The following is a 21511-nucleotide window of genomic DNA, read 5'->3' as shown; positions in this document are numbered from 1 at the left end:
CCAAGAAACCAAGCCTGAACGTCATGAGATAAAGTGAGGGCAGAGGGAAGCCATGACCTGGCAGTGAGCATTTCCAAATTTCCTTTTTCATTCCTGTGACAAGATAAAAGAGGAAAATATTCAAAGCAATACATACCCCAAGCAGGCAGAGCTCATCCCAGCTGACCCAGACCCAGCTGCAAGGTCAGGCTCTGAAAGCTTGTGCAATATCTTCATGGTCTTCACGGTCAAGATGCCCTGAGAGCTCTATGATGAATGCACTGGCAGGAGCAGAATTCACTGTCATCCCAACAGATAGGAGCACTTTTCAATCTTCTGGGCTGTTCTTACATCTGTGTTTATAAGAGGAAAGTTCACTGCTCCCAAAACAGCCTCCAAGTCTTCAAGCCTTCCATTAACCCCATATTAGTATTTTTCATTGGGCTCTGCAAAGCATTGTCACCCCTCTATCTGTGTGCAAGGTATCCCTTGTGCAGCCGGTGTCAGTGCTGGCAGAGAGCCTCAAAGCCTCAGGTCTCACTAGGCAATCACCTCTGATATCAATAAAATATTACTCAAATAGCCCCATTGCCAAGCTGATGATCAACAAACACAGTCAGGAATGGGATGCCATCAAGAGGGACCTGGATAAGCTCAAGGGATGGGCCTATGGGAATCTCATGAGGTTCAACAAGGCTATGTGCACCTGGGTCAGGGCAATGCCTGGTATCAGCACAGGCTGGGCATGAGCAGATCAGAGCAGCCCTGCCCAGAAGGACTTGGGGGTACTTCTGGGTGAGAGGTTGGACATGCCCTGGCCATGGCACTCACTGCCCAGAGAGCCAAACGTGTCCTGGGCTGCATCCAGAGCCCTGTGGGCAGCAGGGGAGGGAGGGAATTCTGCCCCTCTGCTCTGCTCTGGTGAGACCCACCTGGAGCACTGCATCCAGCTCTGGGGTCTTTGGTATAGGAAAAGCATAAACCTACCTGTGTGCTGGTTTTGGCTGGGGTAGAGTTAATTTTCTTCACAGTTGATTTTCCTCACAGTTATGTGGCTGTGTTTTGAGTTTGTGCTGAACACAGTGTTGATAACATGGATATGTTTTTGTTATTGCTGAACAGCAACACAGAGCCAAAACCTTTTCTGCTTCTCATACTGCCATGCTGGCGAGGAGACTGGGGGCATACAGGAGGCTAGGAGGAGACACAACCAGGACAGGTGACCCCAAATGGCCATTCCAGAACATATGAAATCATGCTTGGTATATACAGTGTGGGGAAGAGGGAGGTAGGAAAACACTTGGAGTGATGGTGTTTGTCTTCCCAAGTAACCATTATGTGTGATGGGGCCCTGCTCTCCTGGAGATGGCTGAATATCTGCCTGCCCATGAGAAGCAGTGGATTAGTTCCTTCTTTTGCTTCCGTGCATGGCTTTTGCTTTTCCTGGAAAACTGTCTTTATGTCAACCCACAAGTTTTCTCACTTTTATCCGTCTGATTCTCTCCCCAGTCCCACCAGAGAGAGTGGCTGCCGGGGGTTGGCTGCTGTCTGGGGTTAAACCACTAGAAGCTATCAGAAGTGGTGGATGCCCCATCCCTGGAAACATCCAGACCAGGTTAGACAAGGCTCTGGGCAACCTGCTTTAGTTGAAGATGCCCCTGCTCTCTGCTGGGGGGTGGAACCAGATGACTTTTTAAAGTCCCTCCCAGCCCAAATCATTCTATTATTCCATGATTCTGTCAGTGAGAAGCATTTTGTTTTCTCCTGCTTTACCAAGCTTTCGGAAATACCTTCATGGATGAGAACAGCCAGAGCCTCATGGGCTTCTGTTTTCTAAGAGCCCCAGATAAAATATTACTCAAATGGCTTTTATGATTTATTAATCATCAGAATATGAGGAGTAACAGCAGGGTAATTTCATTGTGCTCTGTTATCAGATCTTTTGACAGCATTTGCAGGTTTTTAGACAGCAAGTAGATGTGAAAGAACTATATCTGTATATATATTTCACATATATGTGAAAGGCAGTATGTAGGTGACTGTAAACAAAAAGCAGGGTAGGGCAGTAGAGTCAAAGGGACAATATTTTCACATATATGAAAAAAAACCACAGAAGAGTGCCCTATGGTCAAGTTAAGCTTAAAAATTGCTCTGGAAGAAGCAGATTTATACTGTTAGAGGACAGGCTAGGCACACTGTTTGCAAACCCTCCCTTCTAATTTCTTTTGCTCATAAGCATTCAGGTAAATGAAAATACATCTCACTCTAGGGAAAATCTCTGCATTTCTGAAGCTAAGCACATGTTCTGATGCCTAGAGAAGGATCTGAGTGTCCTGGCAATGCTCATCAGTGCTGCACTTAAAGAAAAAAAACAAAGAGATAAATATATTAAAAATGGATGCTGAGAGAAAAACATGCTTGAGGTGGAGAAAGGCTTTTATCTAAGTTTTGTGGCCTTCATGGAATGTTGGCTGCTTGTTTGCAGAGAGAATAATTCCCTCCGCGGAAAAGGCTTTCTGCTTTCTCTGGTTCCCATTTTGCAGTCTCTGCTCTGTATATTTTTTCTACGGAGGGAGATATTTTCAGGCTTCCACCCCACAAGGCTTTTCTGCTTTACCCCACTCTCACACCAAAAGGACAGCATGTAGAGAGAAATAGCTAAAACTTGCCCTTTTGGTTCTTCATGACCACTGGCAAGTATGTTCATGGGGTTTTTTTAACTTCCCCAGGGCAAGAGCAAAGAAAGGGTCTTTGATTGTCTCGGAGATAAGGGGATGCAGATCCACAGGACCAGACTGCAGCCAGCTCTCCCAGCTGAATGCCTCCCCTGCAGCACCACTGCATATGTCACCCAAAGACAAGAAGAAAATCATTCTCATTTAAAGTACTGCACAAACAAGGGTCCAGATGCAAAGGCTTGGCTTGGCTCTTAAACTCCCTCCCTCCTACTCTTCTGGATCCTTGGATTGTCCACATGTAGGAAAAACAAACCCAGTTGAGATAAAAAACACCAGTTTATAGTCTGGGACAACATCAGAGCCTTCTCCACCTTTAAAATGGAAATTCTGCTGCAGAATAGACTGGCCCTAAGGTGCATCCAGATGCAAACCTGGCTCTTTTTGCACCCTTCCTGCCCTTGAATTGATGGCTGAAGGTTGGAAGGGGGGAATGACCCATCCTACAGGCAAGCAGATCTGAGATGTGCTAGATGGGACTAGGAAATGGGATGTGCCAAACCTACCATGGAGTGAGAGCTTCAGGTTGGTGTGGCCAAAGGGTTTCCTGTAGCATGGAGAAGCATGAATGTAATTAATGGAAATCTCACAGTAGGTAAACAAGTCTGGAGGAGATTTACCTAGCCCTGCAGGCAGCTATAGATGGGGATTGAGATGTTGGCACAGCAAAGCAGGGACAGCATCTGCAGGGCACAGACATGCTCTGCCCCCTCCACAGATACCCCAGGGACCCTCTTGAAGGTCTGAGCCCTCCCGCCCCAGTCACAAAAACAAGGCAGGAACACCTCCTAGAGTTGCCTCAAGGTCTGCAACAGGGTGCTGATGCAGCAGGGGGAACCAGCAAGTGGTGGCTGGAGATGGCAGGAGTGTAGAGGAGCTGGTGGAGCCAAGAGGAAGACAATCAAACCCCTGAGCAGTCCCTGCAGGGTCCCATCCCTCCCTTCTCCAGGAGCACTGCTCTCCAACATGGACAATGCTGGAAGGATTCAGCCTTGCGAGTTCAATGGTTTTCTGTTTGTTTTTTTAAGACCCCATAGAAGCTCTTTCCAAATTTCCACGGGACAACACGCCCCAGCGTGGAGATGACAGCACCTCTCAGCATGCTCAGGCTAGGCAGGAAGGCTTCTCCAGACTTGTTCACCTGTCTGGGAAATTTGCATTAATTATCCTCCTGGTAATTCAGGCTCCTGCAGGAAAGTTCAGCCTCTTCCTCTCTGCAAATGAGTGCACATAGCAGTTTTCAGGACCGGTGCAAGGGTCTGCACACAGGAGAGTGACACATTGCATGTGCCACACAAGCCCTACAAACAGTTTTTCAGAGGAATATCTCATGTTTAGGAAGTTGGAGATGAAGACACTAAGGGAAGATCCCCTGCCCCAAATACTCTCTGGGCCTTTTTGCCCAAGGGATCCTCTCTGGTGTTGTTTGTGGGGTTTGGTTCTTACGCTGCAGTTTCCTTCCACTGGATCTGCTCATATTCATTGTGGGAAGGGTCATGAAAAGGCCAAATTCAGCTTCAGCAAAGCAAGGTCCAATTCAACTCATTTGGCCCTCTCTGTTTCCTAATGGAATTCTTCTTGTGACCAGTTTTCAAGGCCTCAGGCAGGATCTGAGCTGTGCATCTTCACCTACACCTTGCTGGCCCTGCATTTTAGAGTTACTGGCAGAAAGTGAGTGCATTGCTGCTGAGACAATCCCACAGAGGACACCCAAGGTACGGCAGTGAGTGAGAGCATTGTAAGTTCAGCTCATAGCAGCTGATAATGTGCATTTCAGCATGGAACATGGTGTTGGTGTCCCAAAACCAGGAATTATGTGAGACTCAGAAAAGTTTCCTCCCTGCCCCTCACTCACCTTCTCACCATTGCTTCTGCCAAATACAAGGAGCTGTCTGGTCTGAGGGTAAAAGCAAGGTCTGGTGAACCCACCAGGCAGCTGCTTCATGGGCTCCAGCTGCCAGTGCCTGCCTAACACAGATGGCTCATCCCTGGGAATGGGGACAGCTGTTAATCCCTGCCTGATGGTCACCCACTCTCAAGAGATGGACAGTCCCACAGAGCTGACCGTGCAGGCACGGTGAAGGGGAAACACCAGGCATGTTGGTTCAGGCTGATGCCTCTCCTAGAGCATACCCCATGCTACCTTATCCCAGTGATGCTGACATTCACACCATCCCAGCCACACCAGAATGCTGGAGACATGTGTCTTGTGTGGCAAGAAGAACTTAAAATGCCATTTCCCAACAGAGAAACTATTCCTGGGACTGAAAAATATGGATATTGAAGCCCCATCATTATGTTCCACAGACTGCTGCTTTGGAGAATGGTAACAGTCACTGCAGGCTTCAACAGAATCTTGATGGGTCCCTTCCAACACAACATTTTCTATAATTCTGTGAGCTCATGAGTCTCTGCAGACCACAGCATATACCACCACCCCTGTGGGCAGCTGGAGGACTGTCCCTATAGTTAGCAGCTTGCAAAGGCTCAGAAATTCTGCACACTGAGGCCAGAATGGAAGGTGTAAGGTGACCTGAACAGCCAGGTACACAAACTCTTTAGAAATTCAAACCACTGTCTGGCAGGCATAAGGTCACAGTCGTCACACTCCTCAGACCCTGGAATCACAGCTGAAATAGCATTGTAATGCACTTATAATTTATTCATCAGCTGAATGGGAGCAGCAGGCATTGTGACGGCACTCTTTTATCAAGCCCTTGTGATGGACTTCATCCATTTTAAAAGAGAAAACTGAGTTGAAAGCCAAAAAAAAAAAAAAACCAGTGAAGCCAACTTTATTCAAATTAAAACAAGCAGAAAAAAAGGCCAAATCAAAATAGGGAAAAAGAAAAGGCTCCACTAAAGATCTGTTTTTCTCTTCCTTTTTCTTCTGCTTTGCTCTGAATCTTCCAAACTTTGCATTACTCTGCTGGTGGCTACTTTGATGTCAGAGGCTCCCGTTAACCCAGATGCTGCTGACTGATGCTCAAAAGCATCTTTTCATGCCTGTGATGAGTTCTGCCTGAGGATCAGCTTGCCCCATTTTTAGGTGAAAGAGAGCCAGAAGGAGAATTCTGGACAGAGTTTTATTCTCAAAGATGGACAGTAGCTTCACTTGAGTACTCTGATGCTTTGCTCCCCACATAGAGGAACCCATATAGGTGTCAGTGGGGTGAGGACTCTTGTACAACTGTCCTTTTTGTTTTTTTTAATCCTCCCCATGCAGTAATACTGGGCAGCAGAGCAGATAATCACACTTTGATTTCCCTCACTAAATGGTCAGGGAGTTTTATGGGAAAATCTTTCCTTGGTATCCGGGCTGATATCCATCAATACGATGCTGCCTGTCCTCTGGTCTGGGACTGAGGTACCTAGAATAAAAGAAGCAACCCCAGAGTCCTGTTATCGATTCCTCCAGGGCTTCAAAACCAGGCTGCAAACCCCGAGTGGTTCTTCCCCTCATCCCATGGGCAGTGTGTGCTGCTGTCATGGGAACAATGGGCTGCCAACACTTCTGTGGCCTTGGCTAGAGATTTGCACCCAGCCAGGGCAATGGCTCTCCAGAGAGGAGATGGAGGGAATAATCCTGGCCCCTCTCTCTGTCTTCTGTATCCATACAGTGGTCTTGGCAAGAAAAAAAAGGGTAAGATTCAGGCAGAGGTGACACCTATCAGCTCTCTAACAGGAAGGGGAGCTGAGTCCAGAGCTGGGCCACATTGACCTAGGAGCACATGAATTTCCATTTTGGGCAGCCTGAAGGACAAATACTAAAGAACTAGCTGGACAAATACGTCTTAGGCTGTTTAGAACCAACTGTGGGACAAGACAGACACTGATGAGGTGGACCTCCAAGTGTCCCGCTCTGTTTCAGTACAGTCTAAGGAATAGCTGCTTGTTCTCTGAACTACAAAGGGCTCCTGGAGGAGTAGCTGTAAGATGAGCAGAACTCTTACCCCTTGCCTGATCTTCATCACTTCACCATCTGACATAGAGAGGGGTGAGAAGGTGTTAAAGTCCAGCCCAGGATCCCTGTTGATGTTCCACCAAAGCACAGGAGTAGAGAGGAGGCGGGAGGAGAGCAAATGAAGTTGATGGTGTTGATGGTACTGTCTTTTATCCCAGGTGAATCCTGTTCCCTTGGGGAAGGAGCAGGTATCTCATCCTTTGAGCCACTCAGGAAAGAAATTAGATAAAGCAGTGAAAAGTATCACATGAGATGATTCTGTCCTAAGAATGGAGTCACATAGGCACTCCCACATCTTCCCACCTCTTGTCCTCTCTCTCTGACAGCTCATGGAGCAGTAACCCTCTAATGTGACACCAAGACAGGTTTGCATTTTCAAAGCTTCTGCTGTTGCTAAGCAGAGGAGTTAACTCGCAGTTTGTCATCCTTCAGGAACATGGTTCACAGGAAGAAATAAAGAAATGAGAAAGAGAGATATTAAAAACAGCTGATAAGAGCAAAGCCAAAATGTTTTAAAGAGAAATTTTCATCTCAGATTTAACATGTTGCTCCTTGAGTTTACAGTGACAAGTTCTGCTGCTGGGGAGTGGATTAATGGCATGTGTAGCCTTCTCTCTCAGTGAGAGTTCTCCTTCCTGGAGCCCTATGTTCCTACATCAGATTCTATTTCTTGTTCTCTGAGCCCAAAGAACAAACTGGTTAATTCAGGTGAAAATAAAAGAAAATCGAAGAAGGAACAATACTATTTGTGGCAGAGCATGCCCCATGTAAGAGCACTGCTTGCAGGTGAACAGTGACCATCCGCAGAAGAGCAGCTGAAGGAGGAGGAGTAGAAGGCTTCATCCTTTCATTATGATATATCAGAAGTGATTAGAAGGAAGAAATACCATATGATAAATCAAAAAAAGTTATGCTAGCCTCTGGGCTCTGCAAAAGCGACACCAGGCAGAGCAGCCGAGCCTCCCTGGAAGCACAGGCAGAAATGCAGGCAGGAGTCTTAGAAGGGGCTGCCAAGCTGCCAGGCTTCAAAACGCGCTGTTGCTTCAACAGTTTCTATTTTCTTTCAGTGCTAAATGTTTTTGTAGGAGAGGAAAAAAAAACCTCAGAGGGAAAAAGACCAATATTCCTTCTAAGAGCAGGCCCAATCAAAAATCTGCAGTCTTCTTTCTTGAATACACCAGAGCTTGCTTTACTTTCTGCCTTGCATGATTACGTCTTGCATTAAGATTCAATACAGGCAGCAAGCGGAGATAAATCCTGAATAACTCCAAACTTTGCTTCTCCCATCTCTTCCAGCATTAGGTGGATTCAGATAAAGCCTGTGCTGGAGGCTGGCTGCAAGAAAAGATGTTTTGAGGGCAGTGTCATACCAAAACTGCTCGGCTCCTGTATATTTTTCTCTGAGCATGAGCAAATCCATGTTTTACCAGCAAGCTGGAATTAACAGAGCAGGTCTTAGCTGGCTGGCATCAGCACAGAAGTCACAGCTTATGTCCATCAACTAAAGACAATTTAAGAAAGATGTGAAGATCCGTGAATATGTCCTGAGCAGTACAGTAAAGGTGGTGAAAAGGCTGGAAAAAAGTCCTGTGAGGAGCAGCTGAGGACTTTGGGCTTGTCTAGTTTGGAGAAAGGAGGCTCAGGGTAATGCTCTCTCCAGATTCCTGAGGAGGAGAAGCAGAGAGGGAAGTGTTGAGCTCTTTGTGGTATCCAGTGATAGGACATGTGGGAATGGTTAGAGTATGTGCCAAGAGAGGTTTAGACTTGGCATCAGGAAGCATTTCTTTGCAGAGTGGGTGGACAGATACTGGAACAGCCTTCCTAGAGAGGTGGTCAAAGACCCCAACCTGTCAGTGTTTTAGGGGATATTTGGACAATGCCCTGAACAGTATGCTTGAACTTTTGGTCAGCCCTGAATTGGTCAGGCAGTTGAACTGAATGATTGTTGTAGGTCACTTCCTGCAGAAAGAGTCAATTCTTTTCTGTTCTATTCCATTGACATAAATAAAAAGAACATGGGATTGAACCTCCACCAGGAAACAGCATAGTACTGCCCAGCCTCCAAGGAGCTTCTCGGATAAACAGTGTTTCGTCATCCAGCCCTCCAGTCCCCAGCTGAGGAACTGAGATCTGAATTAAGCAGCTTTCAGAAGATCTGAGCTCACTCCAAGGTGGTAGTGAGCCACAGCAGCTGACCTGTGCCAGTGTCTGACTTGTCCCTGTAGAGGAACACTTTATTTCAGCAGTCAGGAAAGCCGTGGATGGACGAGGGATGTTCCTCCATATTTCCCCCGTGGCACGGAGCAAGAACTTATCCCAGCTGATGAGAAGGGTGATGCCAGTCCCCACAGGGACATTGTCCAGGGTGAGATGGGATTTTGCAAGGGCTGGAGTATTTTATAGCCTGGAGGCAGGCACAAGCCCTGCACTGGGTACAACTGCCAGTGCTGGGGCAGCTTTGGAGAGGGTAAGGGGGGCAGCTCTGGGGACAGCTCAAGAGGCAGGAGAAGGGCAAGCAAGCAGAACAGTCCCAGGGACAAGGGGCAGGATGCCTTGCTTTCCATTGGGAACAGCAAATTTTTCCTGGGAGCAGCTGGAGCTTGGGGAAAACTATCTCCTTCCTGCTCTCCTCCCTGGGCCAAGGTCTGTAGGAGGAGCCAGAGCCAAGGCTACCAGGTGTCAGGAAGAGACTTCAAGGTCCCCCTGCAGTGCAGGCTGCCCCAGCTGCATGATCTCCCACCAACACAGGGGGCCCTGGCTGTCAGTCCTGTGCCTTTGGAGAAGTTCATGGCTTTGGAAAATGCAGGAGACTGATGCAGTTGTCACCCATGCCTACAGGCTTGTCATCAGGATGGGACAGTATGGGAGGTGATGGGGGCAAAGAATAAGGTTAAAGCCATGCAATGACATAGGGATGATGGGACACATCATCCAACCTGTTTGTCCAAGGAGCAAGTGCCTCTGTGAGGTGACCTGAGCTCTGCCATATGCAAAAGGATGAAAGAAATGCCAAGCAGAAATAGGTCATCCTCCTCATGGACAATTACTGTTATTTTTCTTTATTTTTTAATGAATATTATTTCTGTTATTCATTAAATACTCGCTAAGAAATGTGTGCTGGCTCATGTTCACGGGCTGATATACCTCTACACTTCTGCAAACATTTTTCACCCTTAGCCAAGCTGGGGAATGGGAGGAAGGCTGGAAATGGCATGTTCTAGTGTGACCACATCCCACATCTGTGGAGAATGTGAGAACAACATGTGGGGGTAGGGGGTGGCAGCTGACTATTTGTGTCCTACTGCAGCTTGGGAGTTGCTGCAAGATTTTTATGGGACCCTGAGTCATGTGAGTGCACTCCTCAAAAACCATGTTCTGTATTAAACTGGTTTGTGACCATGGGTGCCTGTGAGTGGGCCAACCATGCCCACACATGACCTGTGACTATTTGGACAGGATAGATGGATGGACCAGTAGTAGGAGGTTCAACAAGGCCAAGTGCCAGGTTCTGTCCCTGGGTCACAACAACCCCTGCACCTCCAGGCTGGGGGCAGAATGGCTGGAAAAATGCAGAGTGGGAAAGGACTTGGGGACTACTCAACAGCAGCTGAACGTGAGACAAGAGCAGTGTGTCCAGGTGGGCAAGAAGGCCAATGATATCCTCTCTTGGATCAGTAATAGTGTGAGCAGCAGCATTAGGGAAGTGGTTCTTCCCCAATACTTGGCATTGGTCAGGCACATCAAGTGCTGTGTCCAGTTCTGGGCCCCTCAATCCAGCAAGAAGACTGAGGTGCTGGAAGGAAGTCCAGAGAAGGGCAATGGAACTGGTGGAGGGTCTGGAACCTATGTCCTGTGAGAAGGGGCTGAGGGAGCTGGGGGTGTTTAGCCTGAAGAACAGGAGGCTCAGGGGGGACCTTATCACTGTCTGCAACTCCCTGACAGGAGGGTGTAGCTGGGAGTCAGTCTCTTCTCCCAGGCAACCAGTGACAGGATGAGAGGATGCAGAATCACAGAATATGCTGAGTTGGAAGGGACCCACAAGGATCATCAAGTCCAACTTCTGGTCCTGCACAGGACACCCCAAGAGTCACACCCTGTGCCTGAGAGCATTGTCCAAATGCTTCCTTGAACTGTGAAAGCCTTGGTGTTGTGTCCCTGGCTAGCCTGTTCCAGCGCCCAAAGATGCTCCGGGTGAAAAACTTTCCCCTCATATCCAACCTAAACCTCCCCTGACAGACCGTTTCCTCAGGTCCTATCATTGGGCACCAAATGAAGAGATCAGGGCCTGCCCCTCCTCTTGCCCTCATGAGGAAGTTGTCACTCTTAAGAACTCTCCCCCCTCAGTCTTCTCCTCTCCGAGCTGAACAGACTGTGTGACCTCAGCCGCTCCTCACACGGCTTCCCGCCCGGACCCTTCACCATACTTGTGTCCCTCCTTTGGGCACTGGCTGATGGCTTAATGTCTCAAGCGGTGCCAGGGAAGGCTCATGTTGGACATTAGGAAAAATTTCTTCACAGAAAGGGAATGGGCTGCCCGGGGGCGGGGGGGGGTGCTGGAGTCACTGTCCCTGAAGGTCTTTAAGGAAAAGACTGGACATGGCACTCAGTGGTGGTGTTGAGTCACAGGCTGGACTCAATGCTCACAGTGTTCTTTTCCAAACTAATTGATTGTGCGATTTACTGACCCCGACACTGCACCGCCCCCTGCGTCTCACCCCCGTTCCCGCTTCATCACGTGACTCCTCCCGCCCTCACGACCGCGGCACCGCCGGGCGCGGCCCCTTTAAGGGCACGCGGGGAGGGGCGGGGCGCGCGGCAGCGCGTGCGGCGGGGCGTGGCCCGGGGCGAGGCGGGGCGTGGCCTGGCTGTGCGCCGCGGCACGGCCGGCGTGCGGCGGGGGCGTGGTCCGAGGGAGGGGCGGGGCTAACGGAGCGGCGGGGGCGTGGCCGGCGCGGCGCGCTGAGGTCAGCGCGAGCGGCGCCGTCACAAAAGGAAGTGGCGGCGGCGGGTCCGTCAGCGCGGGGAGGGGCGGGGGCGGCACCGGCACCACCGGCACCGGGACCACCGGGAGCGGCACCGGGAGCGTGGGGGCGGCCGCGGCGGGGGCCGCGCCGCGCCATGGCCCAGCAGCAGATGAGCAGCTCGCAGAAGGCGCTGATGCTGGAGCTGAAGTCGCTGCAGGAGGAGCCGGTCGAGGGCTTCCGCATCACCCTGGTCGACGAGTCCGACCTCTACAACTGGGAGGTGGCGATCTTCGGGCCCCCCAACACGCTCTACGAGGGCGGATACTTCAAGGTACGGGCCTTTCCCCGCGCCGCGGGCCGCGGTGTGGGGCTGGGCCGGGGCCGGGCCTGCGGGAGGGGGCACGGGCACGGCCTGGCCGGAGCGGGGGCCGCGCCACAGCCACCGCTGCGCTCTTAATCTTCTCTTTTAGCCCCAAAGAGCCTCCTGGAGAGAACTCGTGGCAGGGTGAGAGTTCTCCCGCCCCAAGTTGTCTCCTGGGCTCTGCTCTGTTGTATTTCACACAATTGTTACGGTTGGAAGGGACCTCTGGAGATCATATACTCCATATTTTCATGGCCTTAAGTACCTGAAAGGAACTTACAGGAGAGATGGGGCAAGACTATTCACAAGACCGTGTATGGACAGAGCAAGGGGGAATGGGCTCAGACTGAAAGGGAGTAGGTTTAGTTTGGATATGAGGACAAAATTCTTTACTGGGAGGATGGTGAGGCAGTGGCACAGGTTGTCTAGAGGAGCTGCGGATGCCCCATCCCTGGAAATGTTCAAAGCCAGGCTGGATGGGGCTCTTGAGCAATCTGAGCTAGGGGAAGGTGTCCCTGCCCGTGACAGGAGGATTTGAACTAGATCATCTTTAAGGTCCCTTTCAACACAAACATTCTATGATTCTGTGATATTTGTTTCAAAGTAAGGGGCTTCCCAGCCATCCGTTGATAGCTTTACTCATTGATGGCTAATTCAGGGTAAAGGCAGTGTTATACCTCAGAACTCTGTGGGCTTTAGGGCTGTTTAACACAATTATTTTTCTACACCTATGTTCTTGCTCTCCAAACTTGTAGAAGGCAGCCTTCAATGGGCTGCAGCAATACATAATGGGTGAAGGTAGATTCGATTCCCCTCTCAGCCTTCCTGTTAATACAAAAAAACTTTTGTGGTCTCTATTTCCACTCTTGTAAGTACGACAAATAAGAAATCTGGCACAGCCATCCCAGAAAAAAACTGAAGGGAATGTACTTATATTATCAAAACAACTGGAGGAGGAGTTGCACATTTTTCCTAAAACAAGCAATTGGAAAACCTTGGTGCCTGCAGAAGACGTTTTGCATTAGGCACACTCCTCTGTGCTTGATGTTTGCTTGGTCTCTGGCAAAATGTTGTCCCCACGAGCTCACTTGTCCCAGCAGTTAGCTGTTTTAGTTGTGGCTCCTGCGTCTCCCATTTCATGCCCTTTGGCTTCTCTCAAACTGGAAAAAAATTTTGGATGATGTCTTTGCTTGACTAACGTGCACCTTCAGTGCCTCTTGGCTTCTGCGGGTCAAGGTTTAAGAGCTTTGTTCCACTAAACCTAAGTAACCTGTAGCTTGGGGAATAGTGGATTTGAGTCACGTTGAGTTTGGCCTCATTGTTTGGAAGGAAAAGAAGGCTTTGGCACAAGAGTTGCCTTTTGTAATGAGTTGGCTTGGCTTACTCATGTAGGTGTGATAGGTGTATTCTTAGACTCACCTGCATTATTACTTATTCAGGAAGTCGCTCAAGTCTTTGGTTGGTAACAGTGTCATCTTTACATCCGAATGGTCTGGTGACCTCTTCCTGCACTTATATTACTCATCCATTTTTTTTCAAAGAAATCATGACCGATCAAAATAGTTTTGTGTGGTTGGGGAGTTCTCTGGACTGCATATTTGCGGTTGTTCCTGGAAAGAAGCTGAAGCTGCTGAGAAATAATTTGGAGATGTGTGTTAACAAGTGTAGATTTAGGCAAGGCACCCAGTTGCCTTGTGCTTGGCATTATTTATGATTGTGCTGTCTTTTGAGGTATTTGATATCCTTGAACTGCTTCTAAATTCTTTTGACTAGTACCATGATAGTTGTTTTCAGAATGGGAAGAAGAGGTCTCATGATGCTTCCACCCATCCACAGCAGTGGGATTCCCTTCAAGCGGCATGGCTGAAGTCTGTCATGTGTTGTTTCTGTCTAATCTTTTCTCTGTGAGGAGCCCTGCGTAGCAGAATTTTGTAGCGTCTGATCTTTAGTTATGCATCCTGACTTCTGAGACACTGAAAAAGTGGTCTTGGACCCTCATTTTGTCCCTGGGGGGAAGGAGTGAGAAGCGATGTTCTTGGCTCTCTTTGTCTTAGGCTTTCACTTGCGTTAGACTCTGTTTATGGAATCATTCAGAGATAAGAATAATGCCCTAACTTTGTTTGATGGGTGACTTCTGCAATATATTAATAGTATATGCTGCTCTGAGCTAGCGCTCACTTTGCATGTGTTTCATTTTCCAGATTTCTTAACTTGATGAAACATCTAGCTTCATCTTGTTTTGTATTTTTAGTTTACTAAGGTTAGGTAAGCACTATGAGAAAGACGCAATTACAGGATGTAGCTGTTTTCAACTTTGTGGCATTGAGAGTTTGGGAATTGTCTTCCACTTGAAATGTAGTTTAAGGGCAGGGAGTGGAGGGAAAGTACACAGGCTTCTAGTTAACCTAGAGCATAAATATTTTGAGGAAAACTTGTGGTTAGGGTGACCTTAATGAATAAAGTGTTAGGGATGATTGATTGGGAAAACAAATGCTTGATTTGTGTTTTTGGAGCTCTTGGAGCTGGTCACATCAGCTTTTAGCACCTTGTATTTCTTGGAGAAATACAACCTTTCTGGGTTGTTGAACTAGCAGAGTAAACTGAAACGAGGGAAGTACTCTCTCTGCACCCCCTTGACAGAAGCTACTGCTGTGTAAAGCTGGTTCAACATTTCAGCAGATTCTGGTTTCAGTTGCAAATCCCGTAACTCTAACATCTGATAAAGTGAAGCAGAAAACAAGTCCACTTGAATGTTTAAATGGCAGGTTGTCAACATGCTGGCTATAATAAAGTCCAGGACTTCTTAAAAATTCAAGCACAGCATCTAAGCATATTTTACAGCTAATACAGTATACTCAAATCTGCTGCAGTGCTTCAGAGTTTAAGACTGCCATCTAGATGGAAAGGGCAGCAGCCTCCAGGAACAGCAGCTGTGCAAGGAGCAGCTTGTGTCAGGAAGGGATGATCCAGCTGGTACCCCCCCACCTCATCTGTGTGATCAGCTGAAGGTGGACAACTGCAATGGAGGTTTAATCAAAACTTTGTCTTACCTAGTGACTGTATTCCCAGTCATGCTGAATAGCTTTGTAATGTTTTGGGCAGCCCTTCAAGTTCCTGACTACCGTCATCAAGGAAGGAGTTGAGCTATTCCATGCACTGTTTACCACTCATTCCTTGCTGGCAAGGCAAAAATATTTCAGTGGCAGTAACGTTACGTCCTTGAAAGAGGATGTGATAAGAGCAGATATCTGTTCCTCAGCTGCTGTCAGTAAGAAATAGCCAGTTTGCCTAAAGTTCTAGCAGAATCGGTTGTGTTGGGCCACAAGTATTTGACTGCAGTAGGTGAACTTGGTGGTTTGGTCCCAGACTAAATCACAGAATGTAAGGATGAAATGTGGGTAGGCCTTGTATCTCTAAGATGTTGCTCACATCTCATTCAGTTACTGATTTTTTTTTTTGAGTGACAAAGGGAAAATTTTTCTCAGAATGAAATGCTTCATGTCCAGGTCACAGATAATGACATTTGCTTCTTTCTTAGCTCAGCTGGGAAGGACATGGTGTGGCAAGATGGGCCTTTAGATCAGATTCCACTGAGCTGTGTGGTAGTTCTGAATTGCTCTGGAAATGTGTTTTTCTGGTTTTGCAGGCAGTGCCTAAGCAGCAGAGAACCAGAATGTTCTGTAATCTGCAGAACTAGGTGTGAGCAATCCATCGATACTACTTTTATGCCATAGGCATCTTCTGTTTATCTGAGAGGGTCCTTTCCTACATGGCAGGACAACTTCTTCCCCTTTAATTTTGGCAGCTGGTTCTTAAATGGGGACCACTACAACAAAGATTATTGTGCTGTAATCTGGTGTTGATAGGTGCTAGTTGGGATAGATCTCAGTGGCTGAGGGATGTGCATGGTGAAGTTGTAACTATCTCAGGTGACTGGGGGTTGATGAGCCTCTGCTCAATGCTTTGATCAAGCAGTGGATACTTGCAGGACTTTTAGAAAGTGTTTCCTGATGGCTTGCTCAGGGTCCTGAATGTTTGGTGCAACTGTACCTTAACAACAGCGCTTTTGGCTTTGAAAAAGACAGGTCTTCTAATCTTTTAGTTGAATGGTATTCTTGTGCTGAGAGCCAGGGTTTCAGGGAAGGTACAATTGAGAAATAATACAAATAGAAACTTCATTAGCACTGCTCAGAAGCATGGTTTGACCAAGTGCACTGTGTCAAGAAGCATGTTTAATGTAGACCAAAAGTCAATATTAAAAACTCCTTTAGAGGTGATTCAGGCTGGGTAGATTAAAATGAGTATACCTAGCATGAAAGGAAGCAAGAAAAATTAGCTACATTGGTAGAGTTACTACTTCATAGTTCCTAAGGCAATTTATTCCGTAAGGTACTTTTCCTCCTTGAAGGAGCAAGCCTTGACACATCAGTTGGAAAGGGAGAAAACCACCAAACATTATGATTACTTTTGTCTGGTAATTTGGGGGCTAAATACTTGTCAAAGCATTGTTATCCTTGCTTTTTGTAATTCATTAGCCCTATGCTGTACAGAGTTCTGTATTGTTGTATCTCAGCTTCTTCCAAGTGATTTCATTTCAAAGTAACATGAAAAATGTGTTAATATGTCAGAGCAGAAAATAGATAGAGAACTTACCAATAACTGATGGGAAGAATGAACACCATGTTTAGAAGTTAGGTATTGTAGTTTGTTTCTCATTAAGATTAAAATTAAGCAAATAGAAGTTTTCTAAGCACTTGCAATTACATAACTGGTAGAACATTTAACTCCACAAAAATATCCTTGATGCCAGGATAAAAATGTGTGGTACTCTCAGCACAAAAACTGCCTTCCGTGGGCCTCTGCATTGCAAGGTCCTACAGAGTTTCCCTCTGTGTACTTGATCTATTTTTGTTGCTTTTGAGTATCACTGATGCTAATGAGCAGTGGTTTGATGCAGCAAAGGGACACAGAATTGTGGGTGAGTAGAGCCATGCTTGCTCCAGGTCTGTGGAGCTCATGTTCAGTCTCAAAAGCCAAGGAGCTTCCAAGCTGGCAGAAGGCAGGGAGGCACAAGACTTTTTCCCATGTTGGTCCATGGATCATAAGCACAGATACGATCTCAGACTCTCAGGTCTGGGGAATACCTGATTGTTGCTCACTCTGCTCTTGCATACAGTTTTTTGGGTGGCTGTGCCTCTGGGCTGCACAGACTACTCACCCGTCTTGTGGCCTGTTCTGGACATCACTATATCCTCAGGAGTATATTGGCTAAGTCATGGTGGTAGCCAGCTTCTAGTCCTCTCCCTAGGGCTGCCCTGAGCCAGGGAGGATTATTGTGTGCTGAGAAGTACAGGTAGTGATTTCCAGTTCTGATACTGCCTGAAAATAGGAGATCATGTGCAGTCAGGTCCTGTTGTGTGGTAAGAGGAGAGCTGTGGCACAGTCCAGCTCTTCTGTCCCATTATAATAAAACTGAAAGCTTTCCATGTGGGTACATTGAACACTGTTCATTTGCCTAATTTTTGTACAGTGGTCCCCAGATAAAGTAAAGTACAAGTTGAGTTTCAGGGTTTTTTCTTGGGGAGCAATGCAAGGATCTGTGCCTCTTGAAACTTCTGCCTGTCTGTCCAAGAGATAGTAACTAAAAGCATGTAGCTTTAGATGTGGTCATATTATAGAAATTAATGGAAGGTTTTGGCTCTATAGTGTTAGAAGAGTTGGGGGGTTTGTTTGGTTTGGTTTTGGGGTTTTTTTTGTTTGTTTTGTTTTGGTTTTTTTTTAATCCTTTAGATTCAGTATTGCAGTGGCATTCTGCTGGTGTCTGAGGGTTTTACACATCTGTAATTTTTAAAAAACTCAAACATATTTTTACCTCACTGTTTCTGAAGTCACTCTTATGCTGCCTTGCTATTTTACATGGTAATATATACACACGGGGTACCTTCTCTTTAATAGCACTTTAGATCTACTACATAATGGTTGTTTTGCATCTGGAGGGTAAGAAATGCCAGAAAAAAGGATTTGCAGGACCTTAACTCTGATCTTTGATGTGCAGTTTTGTTGTGTGGTTTATAGCATGTTCATCAGGTGTTCAGGGTAATGAACAGCATGGGCTAAATGGTGGAAGTTTTATGTTGAACTTGAATGTAGCTGGGTTAAAGTTGGAAATGTCGCAGTTAGACTGGCTGCTGTGTGGATGGACCAGAGGTGATGTGACTCAAATACAGCTGCTCTTATAATTTGGGCTGCACGTGATCAGATGTGTGCATAACACACATGCATGTACACAAAACTAGCCAGCTATTTCCAGAATGCTGCTTCATTTTTAAAGCCGTAGTGTTTTTATCCAGCATTATGAGTAAGTGGAATTGCAGTTAATCTTGCTAAGGTTTTGTGGTAGTGAGATACTGAGAATGTCCCATCTGCCCTGTCCAGTTTGATAGTAATAACTTCAGCATTGTGTACCCACCCTTGAAGTACTAGTAGCCATGAGTAATTAGATTGATTGCCTATCGTCACAGTTGCTGAAATATTTAAAGTGCATTTGCCCAAAGTGGCTTACAAAGAGGAGAAAAATGAGAGCTACTAAATTAGGATACGTTTAGGGTATTTTGGAATCTTGCTTGACTTGAAGAAATGTGACCTCAAGACTTCCTGAATGTTTGTTTTAAATTGAAGCTTCTATCCAGAGAACAAGAACGTAAAAGGGCTGAATGTTAAGTGGGTGACACTTTGAGGCATCATAGTATTTGTGGTTTAGAAAGAGAAGGCTGCCTGGCAGGCAGGCTGTATCTTACTCACTAAGGTTTCAATACTAAAAGCATGACATATGTTCCTTTTGGACTGCTTTGTTTTAAAATTGTACAGGTAATTTAGATATTCAAGTAAATAGCTTTTTTTTGAGAAACCTAAGTTGATAGCAATAAGGACATGTTTGCAGTAGCTGTGTGACTCTTTCCTGAGTTATGTATCCTGGTTAAGTATTTAAAACATATGTTTTAATGTTCATTGTAGCAAAATATTTGAAGAGGCTAAGATGCAGAACCCTCAGCCACAGTATTGAAACAGTGCAAGGACCAGTATTTAATCAGTTGTGTCACTTGGGTCAAGTTTTGAGTGACAGACACTTTTCCATTGTGCAAAAATTCTTTAGATTTAAATCTTTAGACGTCTTTGCAGCTAGATGCCTTTTGCTGTCAGACGTAGGTAAAAGCTGAAATAATATTCTTTTTTGCAGTACTCTTTGGCCTTGTCAAAACAAAAGCCATGCAGTGGAGTAGCTTTGACTTACAATACGTTCTGTGAATACACATTTGTTCTTGCATAAAGTCTGCTCGTATAAGCCCCTTATTCATGGATGTAAACCACACTGGTGTGCAAGTGTTTGCTTATCTTGGCTAGAATAACTATCTGTGAAAGCACTCACCTTTATTAAAAGAATGGGCTTCTTATAATGTATTGAAGAAAACTGAATTTCATCTCTGTGCTTCCAGTTACTTCTCTGCAGAGGAGTAACTGTACCCACATTTAGTAGCTGAAAACCTTTCAGGGGTGCATTAAGCAGTATAACTTGAGAGGCTGACATCTCTTCTGTACTTTCTAAGTGTCTTGTAGCTATTATCTAAATCCCTTCTAATTTGTCATTCATGTGGTAACAAAATGCCCCTACCTGGATGCTTCAGATGAAGATGCCTGGCACTTTTTGTTTAAGGTGGAAAGAAAAAGCCTAGTCTTAATGATATTGCCACTTCAGTGGGATCTTTGCCTATCCTCATTTTTTTCTTGCTGTGACCATGTTGCTCAAAATGCTAAGCAAGAAAGATGTTGAGAGACAGCTCTTACTGAAAACTTTTTGTTCAAGTTCAGTGGGTGATGGTAATGTTTCTTCTCTTATATAATTCTGAGTGTCAAGTGGCTGTTTCTTGAGTCAACCATAGCCATGTTTAAACAATTCTGTATAGACCTGTTGTTACTCTTTTTTAGAAAGCACTTCTCAATGAAACTAGGCATTTTATATTGCTGTATGATCTCTGCTGGAGCATGTAAAAATTAAAGTTTTGAGACCAGCATATGGAATGATTTCCATTCCTCAGTCTCTGCCAGAAACCTGAAAGCTTATGTCCGTCAAAATTTGACTAATATACTTTCTGTGAAATTTAACTGATTTTTTTTTTTTTTTTTCTTGCTGGTTGCAGTCTGATTTGGGTGGAAGAAGCTTGGCTGGCTTTAGCTTGAAGTACAGCACTAGTGGCACTACTGGGGAAATCTGGGTAGGTAGGGTAGACTTGATTGAGGCTGTGAACATTTGGGCTTTTGAATTTTGCCACTGGCTGTATTGTTTTTGAATATTTTTTGACACTGAAGATGGTTTTGACCCTCAGAGGTTTATGGACAGACTCATCAGGGGCTAAAAACCAGTCTCAGCAGAGTAATTGTGACACATCACCCTGGAGATCTATTTTAAATTACAATAATAGCTAAGTACATGGTCCTGTACTTTTATCATCCATGTCTGTACTCCATTTAGAAAGAGATCGGAGTTGTATTGGCTGCCACTAAGGAGGGATGGGGTAGGAAGTCTGCTAGTGTTGACCACTTTCTTCTCAGTGGTATGAAATAAGCCTGGATTCTCTTGCTGTTAGAGGTGATACTCCAATTTCACAGATTCAAAGCAGCCTGCGTAACGTTCAGCTTGGATAAATCGCTGTTAATTTTCACTCAACTTGCAGGCTTGTCCCACACCTACTTAGTGGTTGTTCACTCTTGTTCACATCTCTAATGTAAGTGATATGCTTATGCTTGGGCTCTTCAACCAGGGACCGTATTTTGCCTGCAAAGAACAGCTAAGTAACCTGTTGATGATCAAAAAAAGCTGTGAGAAGCTGTGGTGGGGTGGCTACTATAGAGATGTGGTACCTTCATCAGTCAAGGAGCTTCCTGCTGGCACCTGCAGATGCATTGCTGAGTGGTAGATCAGGACAGGTTGGGGTAAGGGTCACAAGTAACCAACCCAAAGCAGAGCATTGCCTGTTCCTGTGTCTTGTGGGGATGCAGTGAAATGTCACATGGGCATGCCTTCAGTTGGGATCTCATCTGCTGTCCAAGCAGCTGATGCCCCATCCTGTGGGATCAGCTCTGTGTGTGCAATGGCAGAGGCATGGAGGAAGGCTCTGGTATGCTTGTCCCACAGAAGACCTGTCATCATCATGCCACCAAGCCTCTTCATTTGTCTTGGAGTCTCTTGGAATCCAAGCCCCCCTCAGGCATCTCCCTCTTCCTTCAACTCTCTTCCTTAACTAGAATAACTGTACTTCGAGTCATGACTGTAGACTCACATGAGGTCACCATGTGTGACCTGATTAGAGCTCCTGGTGTCTCAGCCTTGTTCTGTTTCATTTTCTCCGCTGCAACTCTCAGCTTTGCTGAGCATGTTGGGTGACTTTCACCTCCTTAGAAATATAGAATGGTTAAGGTTGGAAAAGACCTGTAAGATCAAGCCCAACCACCA

At 46.2% G+C, this 21511-nt stretch overlaps 1 protein-coding gene across 1 annotated transcript in view; it reads left to right on the top strand.

Annotated features, from left to right (window-relative positions):
- The first annotated feature begins 11663 nt into the window (after positions 1-11663).
- LOC146425179 (ubiquitin-conjugating enzyme E2 R2) overlaps positions 11664-21511 on the top strand; it is a 53233-nt gene continuing 43385 nt past the window's right edge. The window contains exon 1 of the mRNA XM_085041775.1: positions 11664-11973. Coding sequence (XP_084897901.1) covers positions 11797-11973 — 177 coding nt within the window. The 5' untranslated portion in view covers positions 11664-11796. The remainder of the gene's footprint in view (positions 11974-21511) is intronic.

This window comes from Lichenostomus cassidix, chromosome Z (genome assembly GCF_008360975.1).
Source record: "Lichenostomus cassidix isolate B80296 chromosome Z, HeHo_3.0, whole genome shotgun sequence".
NCBI lineage: Eukaryota > Metazoa > Chordata > Aves > Passeriformes > Meliphagidae > Lichenostomus > Lichenostomus cassidix.
This window is presented reverse-complemented; position numbering and strand designations above follow the sequence as displayed.